This window comes from Panthera onca, chromosome C1, assembly GCF_046562875.1.
Source record: "Panthera onca isolate mPanOnc1 chromosome C1, mPanOnc1 haplotype 2, whole genome shotgun sequence".
In the NCBI taxonomy this organism is placed as follows: Eukaryota; Metazoa; Chordata; class Mammalia; order Carnivora; family Felidae; genus Panthera; species Panthera onca.
This window is the reverse complement of record NC_138346.1, coordinates 205,645,690-205,669,571: the sequence shown is the minus strand read 5'-3', so window position 1 is coordinate 205,669,571 and position 23,882 is coordinate 205,645,690. Positions and strand designations below refer to the sequence as shown.

Sequence of the window (23,882 nt, the reverse complement as noted above, 5' to 3'; positions counted from 1 at the left end):
ATGTAATGGGGAGACAGGTGTGGGGACAGGAGTAAGGGCAGCATGACCTCTCAGGCACCTCCCCCACTTGGAATCTCTGCCTCTTGATGGCTCTGGGATCTCTGTGGTCAGGGACAGAGGCAGTGGGTAAATCTCCATTATTTTGAGGAAGTAGACTTTTCTACTGGGGCACGTGGATTGCTACCACCTCTCTGTAGAGGTTTTGGCCACTCCTGTTATGGACAAAAATGTAAATACTCTTTGGCCCAGCCACTCCCTTTATACACAAATGCACAAGAATATATGAACAAATGACATTCACTGCAGCAGTGTTTGCAATAGCCAACATCTGGAAGCCACCTCAATGGTCCACTAAAAGGAGGCTGGATAAATGCATTAAGGCACATGCAAACAGTCGGGGACCATGCAGTGATCACAAAGGGGGCCTCTGTCCTGATGGAAAAAGGGGTTTGAGGCATACTGTTAAGTAAAAAAAAAGCAAGTTGCACAACCAAAATCTCACTTGTGAAAATTAAAAATTAAATGCAAAAGTTCACATGGCTTGTCTCTAGGAAGCGGGACCACCAGGAACTCCTGCCTTCTATAGGATATATTTTTCTGCATTGTTTGGAGTTTTTCTTTTTTTTTTAAATTTTTTGAATGTTTATTCATTTTTGAGAAAGAGAGAGAGGGTGAGTGGGGGAGGAGCAGAGAGAGAGGGGGACACAGAATCTGAAGCAGACTCCAGGCTCTGAGCTGTCAACACAGAGCCTGATGTGAGGCTTGAACTCAAGAACCATGAGACCATGACCTGAGCCAAAGTCGGACGCTTAACCAACTGAGCCACCAAGGTGTCCCGTTTGGAATTTTTCAATGAGCACTTATTATTTTTGTAGTTGGGGGTGGGGTGGGGGGGGAGATTTTGTTTTTAAGGAAATCTGAGCATTTACTGTAAGTCAGCTCTCTGAGTACCTGACCCTTACCTTTCTCAATCATCTTAAGGAGATCCTTACTCCTTAGTCCAAGAAGGAGAAATTGATATGGAGAGAGGTTAAATGCCATGGCCAAAGTCCCCTGGCCAGGCGTGACAGCTGGGCTGTATCCCCAGTTCTGGCTAATTCTAAAGCCCACGCTCTTTCCCCTACATTAAGCATTAGGCAACCTTTTCTGAGGGTCAGGGAAGAGAGAAAACAGGAGAAAAGCAGCCCAGGCAGCTGGGCACAGGGCTGTGCCCCCCCGGGACCTCAGCTGTCATGTCCTGGGAGCCAGGCCAGCTGGGGTTAGCCCACTGGGGACAGGGCTGTCTGCTTCATTTGCAAATGCAAATGCAGGCTCTGCTCCTGGCTTCAGCTCCATGCCCTGAGCTGCCCCAGGCTGGCAGGCTGGCAAGTGCCCAGCCCCTCCACTGACTTCACCCCCCGAGGCTGCGGGGTCACTAGGCAGGTGGGCATGCACTGGGGCTCCAAATAACTTTCCATGTTGATCAGCCTGTTTCTTGAAGAATTTGTCATTGAAGGTCGCCTGCCACATTTCCAGTGACAGGCTGGAAAGGTGACAAGCACGTCCACTTGTGCCCGAGTTTGGAAGGGCCAGTGAACACATCTAGAAGTTAGACGGACCTGAGTTCCAATCCTGGCTGGGTCAAGCTCTAGCTGTGTGGCCTGAGGCCAGTCACTTCACCTCTCTGGAACCTGTTTCCTCAGCTGTAAAATGGTGTGGACAACGCTTTCCTGCAGGGCTGCTGGGAGAATTCAATGAGATAATGCATGTCAACGTACTCCTTAAGCTAGAAGCCGCCTTCCACGTGCAGGGGAGGGTTACGATCCTGCACGTGTGTGTGCAAGGCACACGCGCGCATCCGTGCGCCTGTGGAGTGGACAGCGGATCCTGGCTGGACCAGAGGGCCCTGCCACCCACGGTCAGCAAGCAGGCGGGGCAGATGTCTGACACTTTCTCTAGTAGCCCCCTCGGGGTTTTCTGCAGCTCTGCCCGGTGGTGAGAAAGGGTGAGTGTCTCTGTGGGGGAGGTTGTAGATGGAGGCCTGGCAGGAACGTGAAATGTGGGTAGGAGAGAAAGCATTCGTGTCTGGGCCGTGCGGGGGTTTGTACGTGAGCATGTTTGTATCTAATCACGTCACCCGCCTGCCTAAAAGCCCTTGGTGGCTTCTCACCGCATGCGGGCTGCACGTGGCCCACGAGGCCCTGCGTGTCTGTCCCACCCCCAGGCCTCGGCAGGCCCCACACCCCCTACCTGTTACACTCTCCCCGTCTTCCCCCGTCACACCACATAAGCTACCCTCTTATCCAGTCTTTCTGGAGCCTCACACTGGGGCAAGCTGTCACCACCCTGACCAGCCTCCCCAGAAGCCTGACCTGGGCCATCGCAGACTGGCCAGTTTGGTTTGCACATGTCCTGGTGGGACCTAGACCAGGATCCATCTCTCCTTCTAGAAATGGAGCTTCCTCGGGTGAAGACAGGGTCTGTTTGGGGGCCTGGCACACTGTCGACGTCCAATTATGCTCTGCTCCAGGAGGGACTGTGTGTGTTAATAACTCTGTGTTCATGACAAAGCCGTCTGGATGACAGTCAAGTCCATGAGCATAAGTATGGAAATTATGTGCACGTGCATGTGCGTGTGAGGGGGTCACCTCAAAGAAACTCTGGCCCCGTGGATGGGCCAGATGTGGGAAAGGCCAAGGCACTCTGTGGCCAGTGTCCACACCCAGGATGGTTTGGGGGGAGAGAGAAAGCAAGCATGAGTTCCCTGCCCCAAGCCCCTCCTAAAATAGCCAGGCTCAGGGTCTCTGTGACAGACCCCAGAATACTTCTGGGCAGGAGGGCAGCCAGGCGGGCGCCAGCTCAGAGGACCTTCTGCTCGCTTGGGGCCCAGCCCAAGCCTGGTCCTGCATGCCTGCCCACTTGCCCACTCCCTCCCCTGGACCTGCCTTGTGAACAGCAGTTCCTGATCGGAGAGAAGGTAGGCCTCCAAACCCCCTGCCTGCTCAGCTGCCTTCCAGCTGCTGCCAGGAGGTGATCTGGAATGTTCCAGATTTGGGATGGGGCAAAGAATCTTATTCCTGCCTCAAAGCCTTTATACTCACTCTGCCCTCTATTTGAACTACACTTCCCACGACCAGCTCCTTCCCACTTAGGCCTTGAGAGGCCCTCCATGATACCCTTAGAAAAGGGGGACCCCGGGGCGCCTGGGTGGCTCAGTCGGTTAAGCAGCCGACTTCGGCTCAGGTCACGATCTCGCGGTCCATGAGTTCGAGCCCCGCGTCGGGCTCTGTGCTGACAGCTCAGAGCCTGGAGCCTGTTTCGGATTCTGTGTCTCCCTCTCTCTGACCCTCCCCTGTTCATGCTCTGTCTCTCTCTGTCTCAAAAATAAATAAAAAAATGTTAAAAAAAATTTTTTAAAAAAAGAAAAGGGGGACCCCTTCCCACCCACCCCATCCCTCATTACTCATCATCCATCTGAAATTCCCTAATTTATCTGTTAGCTCATTTTGCATCTGTCTCCTGGACTGTGGGGTAACCTGCACGAGGCCAGATACCACGTCCATCAGGTTTGCCTCTGGATCCCCAATTCCTAGACGCTACCTGGCACACGGTAGGGACTCGATGAGTGTTTGTTGGATGGACAAATGGCTAATGGAAACCATGAAAGAATCCTGTGAGGTGAAGACTGTCCCCATTTACAGGTGAGGAAACTGAGGTTCAGAGAGGTGGAGTCTTTAGTCCAAGATCACACAGCAGTCAGACCAGGCCAAGATTAGGGACTATCTGCCTCTGCTAGAAACCCAGCACACTGAAGTGTTTTGTAGCCAATCTTCCCATGGTATAGGTAGGAAAATGAGCCTCAGAGAGCGAGGGTGATGTTTCTCCAGGACACCTGGGAGGGACCCAGAATGTTCTACCCTCCTCCAGCATGTGGCTCGAAGCTGGTGCACTGGCCAGCCCTTTCAAAGTGCCTTGTCATTCCTTTCACTGTCGCTGAGGTGGGGACTGCTAATACCCCCACCGGACAAAGGAAGAAACCACGGATCAGCCGGGGCGGGGGGGGGGGGGGGGCCATTGCACAAGGTCACCCAGCCAGGACTCAGTGCAGGCCCGTCTGGCGGCATAAGCCAGTGTTCTTAGGGACAGTGTCAAAGTTGGCGTCCACGGCTGGGGAACACGCTCATGTGTAGGCAGCTCTCACCTCCTGGCAGCTGGTGAGCTTCCAGAGGACAGAATCCACACAGTGCTGCCCCTCCTGCCGGGCCCAGCACATAAGGACGACAGGCACTAACCACCATCGCCGGCATCGCTCTGGGCCAGGCCTGGTTTTCCACCTTGGAACACATGATCTCATTTGATCCCCACAATAATCTTCAAAGTAGGTGCTTTTGTTTTCTTTGACTTACAGGTGTAAAAAACGAGACCCAGAGAAGTGAACCTACATTATACACAGCACTAGACCGACAGCACAGGGCAGAGAAGTTCCAGGAGAGGGGAGGAGAGCGGGTGATGGGGGCCATGGGAGGCCTCTGCCCAGTGGTGATTTGGGGGTTCAGACCCTCTGGAGCACCCACAGGGAGTTCCGGTGGGGCTTGCAGGATGTGACCTGACGGCTACCCCCGCCACCTTCAGCTGCCGGGTCCAGTTCTGTCCTGTGTCCAGCACGTGCCATCACACGCCTTTCTCTTCCACGTTGCTGCTGGGTCACCTCCTCCAGGAAGCCTCCCCCGATTCCTAGGTGTGGGGGAGGAGTCCTCAGAACTCCCCATAGCCTCCCAACCGATGCTTATCGCCTCCATTAGAACCACCTCTTTCCTCATTTCCTGCTCTGGACTGAGAACTCCACAAGGGGCGTGGCCTTGTCTGTCATCTCCAGTGCCATGTCCCCACTGTCTGGTTGGCCCTCAGAGGGCATCCCCACACTAAATATTTGTTGAATTAATCTGCTGAATGAATGAACGACTGTCTTGGGGAAGACCCTGCCCCGAGGAAAGTCTTTAGGAGATTTGGGAATATTAGCAAAGTCCCCTTTTTAACCACTGCTTCTCAACCAAACCACCTCAACAGCGCCTAAAATTCTAGTACTAGAATCTTAATGAGTCTCTCTTTGGTTTAATGAGTCTTTTCTCTCAAAATGCAAATGCTCTGCGAAAGGGAAAACATCCACCGAGTACACACACTGGACTTATTTCGTTCTAAGACTCCCATGGGGTAAGCAATACAGTTCTCATTGTTATGGACCATCTGAGACTCAGAGAGCCAAACTGCCTTCTGCAAGGCCGCACGGCAAGTAAGAAAACCCGAAGTTGGTTCTAACTCAGGTCTGCCTAAAAACAGAGCCTAAATCTTCCCATGTACCACCTACAAAGGGACCTGAGTCTGACATCGTTGTGACGGAGAAGCAAGCAGGGCCACCAGACTGAGAACCTGAGAGCAGCAAGAGTGCTCGAGGACCTCCTGCGTCACTTCGTTGTGCCAAATGTAGGCATATGTGGAAACTAGCCAGAGATGGGGACTCACTGCCCAAGATCACACAGAGTAACAGTGGCAGTCTCAGGAACAAAACCATCTGGAGGGGGACCTTCTCTTGTCTCCTAAGCTAGAGGGGCTCTTTCTTGGAAGAAGAGGGGGGGGTCTCTCTGGTCTGAGGTCTCTCCCAGGAGTTCCCACCCCCCCCCTTGCCCCAACACACAAGGAAATGACCTTTCTCAGAAGGGGGCATCTCTTGGGCCCATAGAAAGATAAGGGAGTCCAAGAGCTGAGCTGAATAGAGGATGAGAATGAGAAAGGGCTGGGACAAGTAGCTGTGGAGTGTAGAAACAACAGACTTGGGGAGGTAACATCACTGCCCGTATCTTGTTAAAGGGCCACTGTGGGCAATGGGAGGCCCCAGAGGCTACATCCAGGCTCAAGCAGCTGATTGTAAGTATGGAAGAACTTTTGATATCCAGCAATGGAATGGGCTACTTTGAGGTAGTGAACCTCCTATCACTAGGAGTGAGCAAGGAAGGGCTAGTCAAGGAGCTGCTCGGAGGTCAAGATGGTCTCAACTAGGGATGGTGGGCTTTGAGAGGTCTTGAAAATAAAAGCCCATTTTTCGCAGGAGACCCCTCCCAAAGCCTCATTCCAATACTCAAAATGGTCATGAACCAAAAAAGGGGTTCCTTGCTAGGTGGGAGGCCACAGGAGGGTATCTCAAAGGTCTCTTCCATCTCCCAAGATTCCAGAAGGCCCAAATTCTCTGATTCTAGAATTTTACAAAGCCAGGAGTCTGAGACTCAGTTGTCCTGCATGTCAGTTACTGACATTATATCCAAACTCCTACCTTGACTATAAGCCCCTGCTCAATCTAGTTCTTCCTCTTTCTCCAAACCCACACCTGATCTCATTTTTTTAGATGTTTTAAAATTTTATTTTGAGAGAGAGTGAGAGACCATGAGCAGGGGAGGGGCAGAGAGAGAGAGAGAGAGAGAGAGAGAATCCCAAGAAGGCTCTACACTGTCAGCGCAGAGCCCAACATGGGGCTTGAACTCATGAACTGTGAGATCATGACCTGAGCTGAAATCAAGAATCGGAGGCTTAACTGAGCTACCCACGCGCCCGGATCTCATTTTCCCTCATCCCTCCAGCCATACTGGCCCCAAGACACACTAAGCTTGTTCCTGCCTCAGGGCCTTTGCACCTGCTGTTCCTGCAGACAAGAATGCCTCCTTCCCCCTGCTATCTCTTCCCACATCCAGCTCCTCTCATTGTCCAGGTTTTGGTTCAGACGCTACCTCAGAAAGGCCTTGCACGACTCCCTCCATCATCCTCCAGCCTTACAGCACAGGGTGATATGCAAACTGGAGCCTGGCTACTTAGGTTCAAATCTCAGTCTTGCCAAGAGAACTTACAGGCTCTGTAACCCCTCTATGTCTCAGTTTCCTTGGCCCTAAACCGGGGGTAATAACAGTAGCTGCCTCATGGGGTGATTATGAGGATTATATCCATCAATATATGGAAAGTGCTTTTGGAACACAGACCTGCACACAGTAAGATCTAGGTAGTATGAATCCTTGCTTTAAAACTCAGCACAACTGGGGCACCTGGCTGGCTCAGTTGGTGGGGCATGCAAGTCTTGATCCTGGGGTTGTGAGTTCGAGCTCCATGTTGGGTGTAGAGATTACTTAAAAATAAAATCTTTAGGGGCGCCTGGGTGGCTCAGCCGGTTGAGCGTCCAACTTCGGCTCAGGTCATGATCTCGCAGCTCGTGAGTTCGAGCCCCGCATCGGGCTCTGTGCTGACGGCTTAGAGCCTGGAGCCTGCTTCAGATTCTGTGTCTCCCTCTCTCTCTGCCCTAACCCACTCGCATTCTGTCTCTGTCTCTCTCAAAAATAAATAAACATTAAAAATATGTATTTGAAAAAAATAAATAAAATCTTTAAAATTGAGCACAACCACTGCGGTTCTGTCCTTATCTATTGACAGACTGTCTCCTCTATTCCCCATTTTATGGATGAGGAAATTGAGGCTCAAAGAGGTGAAATACTGGCCACACCAAGCTCTCTGAAGATCAGGACTGGGTCTGTCTCATTTTCTGCTGGAACTGCAGTCCCTAGAATGTACCTGGCACGTAGTGTTGCTCAGTAGTTACTTGTGGCTGAATAAATAAGTGAATGAATGATGAATAAGTGACCACACTTTATCTGTGCAGTCAGGTGCCTGTGCACCTAAGATTCTGTTTCAGCCTACCTCTGCCCACCCTAGCCCCAAGTGAGCCCAGCTCAGTCAAGGTCCCAGCCTCTCTCAGGAGTGGCTGTGGGGACAGGCAGGCTAATGAGCTGGGGATCAGCATCCGTGCCTCTGGCTGCAGTGGGACCCCCTCACCCTAGCTGGGCCAGGGGGAATGAGGCAGGAGCTGCCTTGGCATGCCTTGGGGGAGTCCCTGCCCAGAGGTGTGGTGGCAGGCGTGGGCTCAGGAAGCAGCTGCTGGCTCCCCCATCCTGTGCTCTGCCAGCTGCCCGCCGGGGGCCTGCCCACCAGATGCATAATAGATGAGGAGGCCCAGCGGGCTGTGCCTGCCTGGCATTTCAGAGCCACTAATGAGGCCAGCCTCATGCTTCCTGCAGCAGCACACGGGCCCCCAGGGCTTCCAGCTCAGTGATTACAGACAGGAGCCACCTGAGGACAGGGGCCACCCACCGCAGCCCCGCACTCAGCACACACGGCATCCGAGAAAGCGAGGGCGAAAGGTCTGGGCTCAGGGGCTCAGGCTGACCACACTACCAGTCTTGGTTCACCGCTCACTGTGTGCCCCTGGTCCAGCCACGTCTCCTCTCTGAGCCTCAGTTTCCTCATCTGTAAAATGGTGAATGGATAACAGTCTCCACTTTGTAAAGCTGGTATAAGGATGGAATGAAGTGATTCATTTGCAGGGCTCGGCCCAGGGCCTGAGACCCAGGAGATGCTTCATATATGGTAGCATTTCCTGGAGATATCTGGGCGACCAGATGGGCCCTCCCAGTGGGATACATGGGGCTGGGCAGCGGCCTCTGTTTTGGAGGTGCTCAGGATCAGCTCAGCCCATAATCAGAGCTTCCCTCATTCCTGTGGCTTCCTCATTTGGCCAAGGTCCCTTCCTTGGCAGGAGAAACGGCTGGATTCAAATCCAGCCCTCACCAGTTCTCAGTCTTGCTTTTGGCCTCCAAAACGGGGGCGCTCTTGCCAACCTGCAAGAGTGTCATCATAATGGACCACCGTAAACAAATGCCTGGAAAAAAGTGTCATCACAACGGAGACCACCATAAACAAACGCCTAGGGAAAAAATGCTCAGCACCCGCTGGCACTTAATCCTTGCTGGGTCCTGCCTCCTCCTCCCAGGCTCCCAGCTTTAAGGTCCTCTTCTCAGGCCATTTCCAGAACCCCTCCCCTGCACGATTCTACCTGGCCATTCCCCCACCCCGACATCACTCCACCTCCTTCCTCCCCTCACCATCTGAATCCACCTTAAATACCCAATGCCCATTAGGTCTGCAGAAGCAGAGTCACCCACTGTCCCACTGGCTCCTAATCCTCCCACTGGGCCTCATTCTTTTTTCACACTTGTTCTGAGCTTCTTCACCACAGGTAACCTGCTGATGAGGGACAGGGGGTAGGGGAATCCAGCCATGATCTGGCCACATCTGGCCTCTACCAGGCCTGACTCCTCCTCAATTTAAGCCCCAACTTCTTAATCCTTTTTAAACATTGAAAAGTTTTTAAAAAATCTTTTTTGTATTCTTTCCACCCAACATGGGGCTCGAACTCACGATCCCAAGGTCAAGAGTCTCGTGTTCCAGCTCCACCAACTGAGCCAGCCAGACACCCCTCTTAACCCTTTTTTAAAAAGGGGCAGAGGAAACCACATCTCCTCCAGGAAGCTCTCACAGCCTACTTGACAAAGTTTCAACTGTTCCACTCTCTGGCCACATTTAATTCAATTCCACCAACACTTATTAAGCATTTACTGGGTTCAGGCAGCTGTGTAAGACCGTGCGGAGGACAGAGAGATGGGAGGAATACAGCTCAGCTTTTTGGTGACTCATGCTAGAAAATGAGCCTAAGTCAAAAGTAACCCAGGGAACCCCTGTTCTCGAGGATCCTGGAGCCTGCCTGGTACCACGGCATTATGTGGACACATTCAACTGGACTGAGAGATCCAATTCAACATGCACTGCACAGCAAGTGGCTCAGAGGGGACGTGACCTGCCTAAAGTAACACCACTAACGTGCAGCAGAGGCCGATTCAAGTCAGGCTCTGAAGGTCGTGCTCTTTCCACTATCCCAGAAATGAGACTAATGTGAGGCATAATGAGCAGAGGGAGGGATTTTAAGGATCGAAAGATGGGGAGTGGGGATCAGGAAAGAAAACCCTCAACAGACAGTGATAAAGGTAGGCCGGAGGTGTGGCGGGGGCTTGTGGAAATGGGAGGGTAGGACGTGCCAAGGGGATGGGAAAATGTGAGCAAAGGTATGGAGGTGGTATTCTCAGGGGCCATATTCCCATTGATCAGAAATGCAGGTTACAAAAGGGGCACCTTGTGTGGCTCAGTTGGTTAAGCGTCTGACTTGGGCTCAGGTCATGATCTCGCGGTTTGTGAGTTCGAGCCGCGCGTCGCGTTCCGTGCTGACCACGGAGTCTAATGCCTGCCTTGGATTCTGTGTCTCCCTCTCTCTCTGTCCCTCCCCTGCTCACACTGTCTCTCTCTGTCTCTCTGTCTCTCTCTCAAAATTGAGTAAACAAGAAAAAAATGTTTTTTAAGAAATGTAGGTCACGAGGGACATGAGTTCCAGAATGAAAAGGGTAAGTGGATAAAGGCTTTGAATCACAGGCCAGGAAATCATAATAATCAATATGACTCCCATTTACAGAGCAGTAACTATATGCCAGGCACAGGCTGGGAGCTAAGCAGTTGCTTAGGAGAGAGGGCCTCAGGGGTTAGCACCTTGGACAGCATCTCCAGCGAGGAAGGTGTGGGGCACGGCATTGTGGGTAATGGGCAAATCCTGGTGATTCCAAAATCTTACTTTAGAGTTGTGTCAACTGTGGCCCAGAGAGAGGAATGGATTTGCCAAAAGTCACACAGCTGGTTACTTACTCTCAGTTCTGGGCCCTCATCTCTGACACTTCCTTCAGGGTTCCCTAGAGAGGGCTTTCTGGGTCACCCTTCCATCTTCAAGTCTTCCCTCAAGTGCTCAGACCCACCCTGTGGCCTGGAGGTCCTGGGACAGAGTGCATGAGACTCTGGGCTCTGCAGTCTGGAAGGTTAAGATTCAAATCCCAGCTCTGCCCCGAATAGCTGTGTGACCTTGGGCAAGTCACTTCCCTCCTCTGTGCATTACTGTTCTCCTCTGTAATTAGAGGTTATAGTCCGTAATTCAGGGAGATGGTAAAAATTATGTGAGATGATACAGTGCAAGCAGCTAACAGTACCTGGTATACAGCAGGTGCTTAACAAGTGGCAGTTGTTAAGATGTTTTTTTTTATATTTATTTATTTTGAGAGAGAGAGAGAGAGAGAGAGAGAGAGAGAGAGAGAGAGAATCCCAGGCAGGCTCCATGCTGTCAGTGCAGAGACCAACACAGGGCTTCAACACATGAACTGTGAGATCATGACCTGAGCCACAATCAAGAGTCAAACACTTAACTGACTAAGCCATGCAGGTGCCCCAGTTGCTAGGATAGTATTAATGAAGTCCTTGAAAAAAGGATGGCATCTTCCTCACCTTTATCTGTATCTCCCCTCATCCTATCCCTGCTCTGGGCTTAGCATATGGTCTTGCCCTAGTCGTAGAGGCTCGGATTAACTGGGTCCAGCAGCAGGAGATAAAGCCCAGAGAAGGGGAGTAGCTGGACCTAGGTTGCACAGAGAGCATCAAAGGAAAATAAAAGGGCAAGCTCTGGAGCTCAGCCTGGGCACCTGTGTGCCTCCCACCCCAGACGTGGCTTCCTAGGGGGGCTCTGGCAGCAGGTGGGGCAGTGGGGTCGGAGAGGAGTCACCTAGTACCTGGGAGGCACTGCAAGGCCTAGGGACCCCAGGAAGCCCCCAGCAGGGGCAGGAAATGCGAGCTTTCCCACTGGAGTTGAAGCTGCCGCAGGAGCAGCCAGCTGGGCCCATGTGATGCTGGTGCCAGGAAGCTGGGAGGCACCCGCCTGCTGGGCATCGGGGGTGCTGTGAATCCCGAGGTGAGGCTGCACCTCCACCCGCTGCTCTCAGTGCTGGGGAAGCTGCAGACACAGCTCCCCCTCTTCCTCCAAAGCGAGGACAGCCTTGGACTTAGGTCATGGGCTGCAGGAGGGGGTTCTGAAGGCTATGTATGGAGTGTGACTAGAGGACTTGGGGTTCAGCGAAAAGGCTAAGGGCACTCCCACCCCCTCCCCCCGAGGAGCCATGAGGTGGGAAGGAATAGAGAAGGAAGGAAGCACTTTTGGTGAGGGGCTTCAGTACTCCAGGCCCTGTTTTTTGTTTTTTTAGGTTTGTTTGTTTGTTTACAATTTTACGCTCTGTTAAGTAGGCATTTTAGTCCCCATTTCACAGATGAGAACACTGAGGTTCAGAGAGGTTAGTGAATCACTAAGGTCACCCGGACAGTGGGCAGAGCTGATATTTAACCTGATTTGCCTTGACTCCAAGTTGGAGCTCTAGAAAGAATTGTAGGAGAAGATCGGTGGGGGAAGAACGGGTAAGGGGGTCCGTCCACGCCGTCACCTGGAGAGGGTGGCTGAAGGGTTGGTGGGGTCTGGTCTGTCATTATAGGGGGTGGTAATGGTTTGGGAATGTTCCCAAGGTCCAGCCAAGCAGCCCAACCCCTCCTGAGAGCCCCCAGTACTCACCACACACTCCGGCGAGGGGAGAAGGACTTGTCCACCCTGAAACATACATGCAAGAGGGGCAGCAGCTGAGGGGGCAGCCCCTTCCCACTCAGCCTTGCCTAGCACATCAGGCCAATCCCAACTCACCCCCCACCCTCCCAGAAGGGCCTGGAGGAGATACTGCTTCTTGGGTGTCTGATGCACTATCACCATCCCCCATAGGCTGCAGGGGCCCCAATGTTAGATTAGGGACATGGGAAGGTGTGGGGTGAGAGAGTATGGAATAAAGGCAGGGTTGGGGGCACAGGGGTCGGGGAGCAGGGGCCCAGGACCAGAGAGTGGGGTAGCAGCAGAAGTGGGGGTCAGCGTGGGAGGTTTTGGAATAAGTGGAATGAGACAGTGACTAAAGCAATTTGGGGTCAGAGCAGAGATGTAGGGGTGCAGCACGGGCCAACTTAGAGTGTTTCCAGACAGGATTGAAGGGTGTGGGTGTTTATGGTTTACGGTGGGCAGGAAGAAGCCACCCCCCTTTCCTGGCACCTGCCTCCATCCCGGAGCTGGAGCTCACTCATACTCACCCAGGGGACAAACGCCTGGGGATCTGAGAGCAGGAGCTCACGAGGAGCTTCCTCTCCCACCCCACCCCCAACACACACACACACACACACACACACACACCCTGCCCCTCAAAGCAGAGCCAGAGGAAGACCTTAAACCCCAGGAGCTCAGGCTTTGTTTCCCCCAAATCCCTCCAAGTCCAGCCTCAGAGAGAGGTGTGGACATTGCCCTCTGAGGGCACCTTGGGTGGCGGGGGAGGGCTGGAGAGAGCTCCACCCTCCTGCCCAGCTGAGGGCCAAGGGGCTGGGCAGCTGTTGGGACAACAAACAACTCTTGCCTCTTGCCCAGAGGCCAGAGGAGAATGGGGAAGGGGCCCCAAACCACTCTGCCAGCTGGGGAGGCAGGGCTGGGGTCTCCTTAGGGATCAGCTCATGATCTGCAGACAAGGAAAGTGAGGCGAGAGAGGCCAGGCCTTGCCCAAGCTCCCACGACAGAACCCAGCTCCACAAACCGGGGTGCCCCTCCATGTCAGCTGACCAGGACTCTCAGGCTGGCCCAGGCTCCTCTCATTGCTTAGCGGCTAGCAGAGCCCCTGAGAAGGAGGGCAGCCCTCCCATCCCCCACCCCACCCAGCCTCTCTGCCAGGGTCCCTTTAGAGGCTGGGCATTCGGCAAGGGGTGGCACCTTGAACACAACCCCTACAGCCCAAGGAGCACCTGTTGTGCACTGGTGGTGTTATAGGTGTGAGCTCCAATTGCTCTGCACCTCAAAGGTGAGTCCTGTGTGCTTCTCTGACCACAAGGAGGCAGGGCCTGGCGGGAGGTTATGCAACTACTCCGCCGGACAGGGAAGGGGCCCCAGCCCCAGTCTCTCTGCCCAGTCCTTCCAATTTACAAAATCCCTGCCTAAGGCAACAATCCCCCCAACACTCCTCTGATGTGGCTGCTTGGGGTCAGGAGAGACAGCGACCCCCAAGATGGACTGGCCACCACTCCGCCTCCCCAGCCTTAGTTCTCCAAGCCCCGACGGCCAGGAACCCCCGGGGAGGAGAAGGCTCCTGTGAGCCAGGTGGCACGAGATAGGGGCAGCCCAGGTGCCCTAGGGTGGGCATGGGCCTGCTAATGGCTTCCAAGTTCTCTCCTTCCAGCAACTTCAGACGTCAAGTGGGGGTTCCTGCAGGGCCTCCCCCTGACCTAGGAATGCACACGCACAGGCCCGGCCGGCGGGTCCGCACACTAGTCACATGCGTAAGCGCTGTCACGCACTGAGCAGCCCACGGTGCCCACGCGTGCCCATGGGCTGCCAGCTGGAACCCACAGGCACACGCGCAAACACACACACACACACACACCCCGCCAAAGCGCGCCCCTCACACGCAAACCCAAACTCGCGAGTGCGGAGCCACCCGACCCCCAGGCCGGGCGCGGGGAGGGGGCTCCCACCGCGCGCACACGGGCGCCCCCGCCCGGCGCACCTACCCTCCGTAGGCCCCGAAGGTGAAGCTGCGCTTCCGGCCGCTCATGGTGCCTCCGCCGCCCGCCCGCCCGCCCGCGCCGCGCCGGGGCCGCCTTCCCCGCGCCCGGGTCACCTTGGCAACTCGGGCCGCCCCGCCCCGGCCACAAGCCCCGGGATTGTCCGCGCCCCCGCGGGCTACGGGCCAGCTGCCGGGGGCCGCCGCGCGCAGAAAGGGCCGCTTGTTCGCGCCGCCCGCGGGCCGGGGGCGGGGGCTTCGCGGGACTTTCCGAGCGGGGACCTCGGAGGGGGGATGGGGGATGCGGGGCGGACTGCACTTCCGTGGGGAAGGGACCCTCCACCCCCTCAGATCAGGGGCGCACGGAGCCGCAGACCCTCTTCTGGGGGCGACACCCTGTTCCATCTCCCTAGAGGCGTTGGCCTGTGCCGGCGGATCTGTCCCCCGCCATCACGAGGGGGGAGCTCACAGTGGGCCGGGTCAAGAACTTGGAATCCAGGAATCCAGGGTCAAAATGGTCTCACTGTGGGCAAGTCCCTGCCGTCCCTGCCGTCCCTGCACCTCTAATTTCTCACCCATAAAATGGAACCACCCTCCCCGCCGCAAACACACACACACACACACACACACACACACACACACACACACACACAGACGGTGATGGAATGAGTTAATTCCAGCCCAGGCCTGGCACACAAGAAATGCTTAATAAATAGCTCCTACAAGAGTCCCGCTCTGCTCTTGCCACAAATGGATGAGTGAAGGAAGGAACAGTCTCCAGAATGCCCTTCTATTGCCCATTCTCATCCCCCTCTCCTAGGTGCCCCCCACTGCCCAGTGAGGAGGAGAAGCAGGGGGGCAGGAATAGAGATGCCCCACTAGGTTCCTTCCCTCAGCAACCTTCCGACCAGGAACTGCGCTCTGAGTCCTACAGCGGGTCACTCACTCAACAAACGCTCTGAGCCTCTCCTCTGCCTGCTGCTCACCCAGAGTTCACAGCCCAGGGTTCCACCCTGCAGGAAGCAGTCTCTCCCACCCCCAGAAAAAGATGTGTCAGTAGGCACCGAACACTGGTCCTGCCCCGAGGACTCACCCACCCCTTCCAGAATGCCCGCTCTGGCCCCCGAAGAGGGAGGGATAACCCCAGGGAGGCCCTCAGAGTCTTGAGGTTTTCTGTGGGGTTTTCTGATTAAGGGAATGCACAGAACAGATGCGGTGGGGGAAGGGGGGGAAGGACGACCAAGGGTACAGTGATAGGGCAGGGAGTTAGGGTAGGAGGGGTTCTTCAGAAGCCTTTCAGGAATGGTTCCGCCTGGGCCCTGGGCCAGGGCTCAGTTAGCCCCAGCTTCCCCTGGGAAATGTCTGGTCTGGGTATCGACCTTCACAGTTAGCTTCACTCAGGCAGAGGGCTGTGGTGTGCTGGATCTCCCCATCTCAGACATGAAGAAACTGAGACCTTGGTTCACAGTAATTATGTCTCTCTTGGGGGGTCAGCCCCCAGATCCCCCCCGCCCCCACCCTACCCCCACCCTGGGCCCCTTCTCCCTGCACACTCTGATGGGCAGAGGAGCCCTCAAGAGCCCCTTGTTCAGAAGCCAGGCAGGGCAAAGGAGATTCTCTTGTGCCTAGAACTATCCCTTTGGTTCGGTTTTTAGAGGAGCGTCTGGTTCCCTCTTGGCAGGGTGCTCTGGAGCCAGGGCTGGGCCCCTTCTGCTCTGGGCAGGCCCACAGATTCCTGGGTGGAGGGACCAGCCCAGGCCAGTGTAGGAAGCCCACTCCCCACAGGGCAGTCCAGCAGGGCTCCCGAGGGGCAAGCCCCTAGGAGAACAGAGGCTGGCCCAAAGAGGAGGAAGTCTTCTCTTCCTAAGCGGTAGCAGCAGCAGGGGTGCCCAGAGCGCTGGGAGAGACGGGGACCAGGAGCTGGGCCTGGGCCATGGTGGGGTATACACAGCGCCAGAACTGGGGCCCAAGACTCCAGGCCTTTCCAGGCTGCTGTACCCCCTTGGACATGGCCCTCAGCCTCATCAGTCTGTCTTTTCAGTGGGAATGATTTCTGAGTGGACTCTGCATCTCCAGTTGGCAGGGTGGCCAAGCAATGTCCAATGTGCCAAGTTTCCCAGCCGGGCCTGGCCCCCGGGAGGCCCTGCTGGTGCTGGGACAGTGGGCCCTTGAGAGGGGTTGTGGGGGCTGCAGGATTCCCACCGAAGACAAAGAGCCCAGTGTGGGCTCCAGCCTCTTGGGTTCTGACCAGCTGCAGCTGCCTCATTGGCAAGAGCTGGGGGTGGGGTGGGGGTGGGGGTCACGTTCCCTCAGCCAGGGACGCACAGGACACTCCCTGGCCAGCTTCTGGTCCCTCCAGCAACAGCAGAATTTAAATGCACTTTTTTAAACTGCAAGACCACTTCCGAGAACTTACCCCTTTGCCACATCACACCGTGTAAGCCTGAAGAGGAATGGCCAAGGACAAAGGGACAGGGAGGCAGGTGCTTAGATCTTCATCAACTCTCCCAGGGTTCAAATCCCAGCTCTCCCACCTGTCAGCTGGGTGACCTTGGGCAAGTCACTTAATCTTTCTGTGCCTCAGTTTCTTCATCTGCAAATGGGGTTTATGACAAAAATAACAGTACCCATTTCAAAGGGTTTTGCCAAGGATTAACTACATTGATAGCTCTAAAGCACTGCAGAGAGCCTTTGAAAAGCATGTGTTGGTTAAATAAAACACCGGCTGCAGCCTCGTTTTTCATTAGGCTGAACTACACGAAGTCATCATTTTTGTAGAGTTAGCGAAGATTTATTAGTAGGAGTTCCAAAACAAACTAATGACCATCCAGAGGGAACCAGATAAATAAATTAAGGTCCACTTATACCATGCAGCTGTTGGAAAGAATGGGGCAGATCTATGTGTGGGCAAGTGAAATAACCTCCAAGACAGACAGACACACAGACATACACAGAGGCAGTGCAGTGAGGGCGTGGGCGCTGAGGCGCTGGACCAGGCTCTGACTCTTCCTAGCTGTGTGACCTCAAACACATTAACGCCCCCCCCCCCCCGCTCCCCCCAGACACCTGGCCTCCACTGAGAACTCAATACTCTCAGGTCAGCACGGACCCAGTGCTCCCTGACTGGCACTCGGAAGTCCTTGCCATCTCTGAGGTCGGACAGAGCTCCCTCCTTTTCCCTCCAGCCTCTCGCCTAGAAACCAGAGCCAGGCTTCCCCCCAGGGTTCAGGCCCTCCCTTGGTGGAAGCTTCCTCTTCTGGGCCTCCTAGATTTGTACCCAAGTTGTTCAAACAGGTGCCAGACTGTGCGAAGGAGGAGGGAAGGGTGCAGAGTTCCCTTTCCAAGTTCACCCCTGATTGAACTCTGGGAGTCCCACCTACCTGCCTCCAACTCCCCCTTCTCAACCCTCAGCAGGGAAATGTAAGGGCATAGGGAGGCGCAGACTCCTGGGAAGATCTCCAGCCCAGCCTCCAGATGGAGCTGGTGGGGTCAATTCTTGTTTCCCATTCAGGATATCTTCCTGGAACCTCCTGGGCAGGAGACAGGGCGGTCCTGGGCTTCCTGCCCAGCCATGCAGCCTCCTGTGTCACTCCACACTAATCAGCTTTCCTCCCTGGGCCTCAGTTTGCTCATCTGTTAAAACACCCACACTCATTTTGATGGGTTAAAGACATAATAATGGAAAAATGTACTTGCCTTTAGAGAATTCCATGGATTCAAGGCATCATTATCCTTAGCTCATGGCTTTTCTGGCCAAGCCACACCTACCCAATCCCAAGATGCTATAAACCCTGAATTCCCAGAGGAGTCTCCTGGGGCAGTCCCAAGGCCCTGTGAAGGGAGGAAGCTGCTTGGAGAGCAGCTTCCTAGTGAGGTTATTGACCTAGCCATGCCCTGTCCTGGCTCTGGGACCTCTGTCTCATTCAGTGGGTTCCTGAGAACTCAAAGTGTCCCCACCAGAGACCAGGACAATCTGGCCTGGCCTGGCCAGAATGACCAGAATAAATGCCTCCACTCAGACCCCCACCATTGAGGATGTGTCTCTGTTCACCATATGGACTGTGTGCCTGGAGGGTCCCTGAGAGCAAAGCCATTCTGGAAACAAACACAACCATGAGGGTAATTCTTTCTCCCTTCAGTCACTCCACAAATACACACTGAGCACTTACTGTGTTACTGACGCTGTTCAGGCACTAGTGATAGGGGATGGACGAGAGAGACAATGCTGGTGGCACGGCTGCATGCACACCTGCACAGAAATTCCACCAGGCCACACGTACGCTCGCCCTTGTACTGTGCCCAGAGACGTCTAGCGTGCACCTATAGAGATCATATCAAGATCAAATGCATGCAGACATGCTTACATAAACGTCAGTCCCTACATCGCAAAGCACCTCCATACATATACACAAAGGTCAAATTGAGCTTACACACAGGCCCCAAATCAGTGTGCACTCACCTACTGACTGTGGCTGCATCTGTATACACATCTGTGTGTTTGTGAACACACACCAATGACAACAGATACATGCACACGCACTTAGAGTACACTATGCTCACACAACATACACACACAGACACATGTGCATACACATATCACACACACACACACACACACACACACACACACACACACACACACGGTGTGGCCAGCTAACTATTGGAAGAAATAGAGGTTGGAGAGAGGATGGCTTTGGGGGAGGTGGACGGGGGTGGTCCATGCAACTGCTACATCCCCAAGGACAGGGGAGGCCGAGGCCCCTCTCACATATTATAAGCTGGATTCCAGCCAGCCTCCCTCTCCTGCCCCCCTGCTAATGGCATGGCCCTCTCTGCCCATTTTCAGGTAGGCTGAACTGGAAGGAAGACTGCTAGATGCCCAGAGCTCCACCCAGGCCAGCTGGGCTGACCAAACCCTGTACTGGGGGCAGGAGACTTGGGTTGCAGCCCCCCCCTCCCCCCGCCGAGCTCTGTTGGTCACTCATGTGTCCTAGCACAAAACCCTTCCCACTTGGAGCCTCCGCTGGTGCATCTTTAAGATGGGGGACAGGAAAGCCGCCTGGGTGGCTCTGTCGGTTAAACGCCGACTTCAGCTCAGGTCATGATCTCACGGTTCGTGAGTTCAAGCCCCGCATCAGGCTCTGTGCTGACAGCTCAGAGTCTGGAGCCTGCTTCGGATTCTGTGTCTCCCTCTCTCTGCTCCTTCCTCACTCGTGCTCTGTCTCTCCCTCTGTCTCTCAAAAATAAATAACTTTTTAAAAAATAGAAAAAAAAAATAAGGTGGGGGACAGGATGCCCTGACAATTCCCTAAAGTGCCAGCCCTTCCCACCCAGCCACTCTGGGATTCTGTGAACCCCTCTTCACCTGGCCAAGGTCCTCACCATGACAGTGGTTCTCAACAGGGGTGGTTCTGCCCCCTAAAGGGCATTAAAGAAATACATGAGGGTGGTTTTGCTCTTTAGCAATTACTAGGGACCACTGTCGTTCAGTGGGTAGAGGCCAGGAGAGCTTTGTCAGGAGAGTCCCACCTGAAGAAGACCTGCCACGCCTCAAATATCCTTGCAGACATTCACGTGGATGAAAGGCCTGTTTATCCCTTCCTAGAACCTAACTCTGGTTTACATGCGAGTATTTTTTAGTGTGGGTTTAATACATACTGAGTCTTCCAAATATGCAACTACTGGAAGCCACTCTGAACTAGAAATCAGGTATAGTTATAATATTTTTCTGCCCTTAAATCTAAAGGTTACACATACATGTCACACAGGTGCAAGCATTTGGTTACTCCATTAGGTCCTGGGGTGTGATCATGCCAGGGTATTTAGCTATGGAAGTAGAGGGCTTTTACTTCTCTTAGGGCATTATATTGTTTGACTTTTGAAATGGGTGTGTAGGTAGGCTTATTATCTAGGAATGCTGTTAGGAAAGTAAAGAATGCGCTTGTAAATAGTGTTCTGAATCGGGCCTGAGGAGTCCGCCGCGGTCCCGGACGCCCTCAGCTGGCCATCACAGGAACTTCAGGGTGAGGGCCAGCCGGGCTCCAGCACCAGGGACAGCGCCCCGGGACAGCGCCCCGGGCGTCTCTCCTGGGGCGAGTGGAGACCCTGAGGGCGCCCGGAAGGACCGTCTTGTTTTCTCGGCTGTGCATTTGCCACCACCAGCCCCCCGCACTCCTCACTCTTTCTCTTGTGCGGAGGTGGTCCTAGAGCCTGCCGTCTCCCTTCTCCCCAGAGCGAACTGCCGCGCCTCTCCCGACCCACAATGGCACACCTGCGCGCCACAATGGCTGCACCTGTACCGCCGCCGCCCACCATGTTCCCGCCGCCCCCTCTCCCCGGGACCCGTTCTCTCGATGTGCAGATCACAGGGCCGCACCTACACGCTCTGGGACCTCTTTGATCCCCACAAAAGCCCCATGATGCAGACCATGAAAGAGTTATACGGCAACCATGACCGATGGGGAAACTGAGGCTTGTAAACAGAGCAGAGCCAGCTTCTGACATCCCCTGAAGACCTCAGCCACCATCACACACGCATATGCCCCAGCTCAGTAAGAGCAACGACTAGTTCCCGAGGCCCTGTACCACGCACTCCGGTTGGTTCAGTTCTAATGATCACCCTGCAAATTAGATGCAATTATCACGCCCTGTTCACAGAGCAGGAAACTGAGGCCCTGAGGGGCTAAGCAGCTTGCCCCAGGGGTAGTAGAAGTAGAAGTGATTGTGAAGACCCTCTGAGGTCTTAACTCTGCTGTGAGTCGCTCTCAGGGACACTCTGCCAAGAAGAAAACCCTTCAAACAGCACATGCTGCCTTGCCCTGACTTGGAGGCCTGAAAGCCTCCTGTACTTCAGGACTGGGATGGGGCGGTTGCACCGGACTCCTGACCCCTCACAGAGGAACTCCTATCTCCCCATCCTTACAAAATTTGGCCTCACAAAGCACTTCCCTAAGGCACACGGTAGGTGCTTAATATACACTTACTGCTTGGCTGAAGCCCTGCCTTCCAAGAACCAGGTTTCTAAATGCAAAACCACACAGCCTGAGCACAGAGCCTGGACACAGAACAGGGCAGAGTGAGCCACGAGGTAAGGGTTCAGGCATGAGACCCGGACAGAGCAGAGCTCCAGCTCATCCCTGAGCTGTGTGACTCTAAGCCTCAGTTCCCACATCCGGAAAATGGAGATACACTAGCTGGTAGCTCACAGAGCAGTGGTGAGCCTTAAAAGAGGTGATGTGCACAGAGAATGAACTTAGCCCAGTGCCTTATGCCCACGGAAGGCTTGCACGCTAGTGGTTGCCAATGCCATTGTCAGCAGAGTCTTCTTTGGGATGTGCAAAATCCAGAAGCCCCTGCTGAGTCATGCCCCCATTTCCACAGCGTAAAGCAGGCTGCAACTACACCATAGGCAAGCTGCAGGACAAGGAAAGAGGTTGAAAAATGCACAGTCTGTGGCTGGATTGGGGGCAGGAGGAGGGGGAAGAGGCAGCCGTGGAGGTGGGGAGTTTAGGAATGTTTGGAGACCTACAATCTCACTGCCTCATCTGTGACTCTCAATTCCCCGTCTCAGACTCCGGATGAGCTCCCTGGTTTCCTTAGCATGGTAGGTGCTCCATAAATGCGCAATGAATGAATGAACGAATGATGTCCCAGTTTGGCTATGAGCAAAGACAAAGATAAAACCTAGTTTATTCCTATCACATTACACATAGGGGTTAACACTGGCATGGGTTCGAGTCAGACGGACCTATGCTGGAACCCTCACCTCTGTCACTTCCTGGTTTGTGACTTCTGACAATTTTCATAAATTTCTTGGAACCTCAGTTTCTTCATCTGTAAAAGGGATGGTAATGATAATAATAGTACTTCATAGGCTTGTTCTTAGGATTCAGCGTCAAGTGCTCAGCCCTGGCACACAGTAGACATTCAATAATTAGGGCCCGTCTTTAGTACTGTTACTGGCCATGTGTTAGCACAGCCATATAGTCACAGTCATGAGACCCCGGTCCTAGGCCCAGCTCTGCCACTGGATCACTGGCTCAGTGTGACGATGGGCAGGTCCCCATCCCTCTGGGCCTGGTTTCCTTCTCTGTATAATGAGGGCTCTCCAAGGCACCTTCTCAGTCTGATTTTCTGGGGCAGCCTGGTGTGTCAGGCAAGAGGCCTCCAGGGAACAGCTCTGCCCCTCAGTCTATCACTCTCAGAATGGAGAAGGAAAGTGTGTTCCCAAGACAGGGAGAAAGACGGGCATCACTGGGAGACCCAGAGCTTCCCCTGATACCTGCCCTATGCCCACCTCCACACTTCTCAGAACGGAACCAGCCCCCCAAGACACAGCCCCCTGCCCTGCCCCTAACACAGAGGTGGTCCTGGAGGGATACCAGGTGGGCTCTGGGCCTCAGGGGTCCCAGGATGGTGCAACGGGGGAGAAGAGATCTGGGTTTGGAGTCCAGTAGCATAGCTAGCTCTGTTCCCCCCAGGCCCATCTCTTGGCTGCTCTAAACCTCAGTTTCCTCAGCCGCTAAGCAAGGAGGTGAATAACAACCACCACCGAGTTCCTCGGGCCTCAAGGGCTCTGGCGTGCATAAGAGGCAACCCAGATGTGAAAGCCCTTTGTGAATTGCTACCATCAGGCATAATCATAATAATTATTATCTGTAAAACAAGGGGGTTGGACCAGCTGATCCCATGGGCTCCTCTCCAGCTCTGATGCTGAGGATTTCTGTTTCCAAGCTGGGAATTCATGCAGACACAGGCCAGGAGAAGCCAGGGTCTGCGGGATTGTACATCCCCAGGAGCCTCTGCAAACAAATCTCCCCATTCATTCATCCCTTCTCCCAACCCAGCCTGGGTGCTGAGCCTCAGCTACAGGCCACAGGGAAAGGGAAAAAGAGGGAGGAGGACCTGGGAGGTTCAGGGCCATGTTCTCAAAGTGTGGGGACAGCCCGAGTCTGTACCCCATCCCTGCCTCTGCCCAGAACTATCCCAGAACTATCCCTTCCCCTCTCTACTGCACCCTTCCCCTAGCCCCATCTAATTCTACATGCAGTAGGCCAAAGTGGTTACGAGTGGAGTCAGACAGCCCTTAATTCAAATCTCAGCTCCAGCCACACACCAGCTGAGTGACCTTGGGCAGGCTATTTAACTTCTCTGAGCCTCAGTGGACCCAATAACGGTTACTCTGAGGATTAAATGAGATCCATGAAAAGTGCTCAGCATTGAGCCCCACATCTGTAAGTGCTCAATTAATGCATCCCCCCCACCTGTGTTCTGTCACTCGGCCTCTATTCTGCTTCTCCCTTGCCAGAACCTTCCTGGAATCCCTGAGCCAGTCAGCTAGTTCCCACCCTGGCTGACACAGGGCAGGCCCCGACAATGTAGCATGAGGGCAGGGGTAGGGGACAGGTCCCAGGTTTCTCTGCCCATCAGAAGACCACAAAGGGCCAGACCTCCCCAGCCAGGGAGGTCTGGGGGCCTGCCTGGTGACTAGGAGAGGTGAAGGCTCTGCCCCAGGGACTCTGTCCAGTCTTGTTTCTGGGAGCT

The 23,882-nt window shown here is 54.3% G+C and overlaps 1 protein-coding gene across 4 annotated transcripts in view; it reads right to left on the bottom strand.

The window, feature by feature from the left end:
• RAP1GAP (RAP1 GTPase activating protein) overlaps positions 1-14,427 on the bottom strand; it is a 49,867-nt gene extending 35,440 nt beyond the window's left edge. For 3 of the 4 annotated variants that reach the window (XR_013557689.1, XM_078452238.1, XM_078452239.1), the window contains exons 1-2: positions 14,347-14,427; positions 12,332-12,367 (exon numbers count right to left, since the gene is read on the bottom strand). Coding sequence is in view for 3 of the 4 variants with exons in the window: in XM_078452238.1 (XP_078308364.1) it covers positions 12,332-12,367; positions 14,347-14,390 (80 nt within the window). In the remaining variant the exon portion in view is untranslated. The remainder of the gene's footprint in view (positions 1-12,331; positions 12,368-14,346) is intronic. The other variant, XM_078452240.1, reaches the window with a different exon arrangement.
• Positions 14,428-23,882: the final 9,455 nt, after the last annotated feature.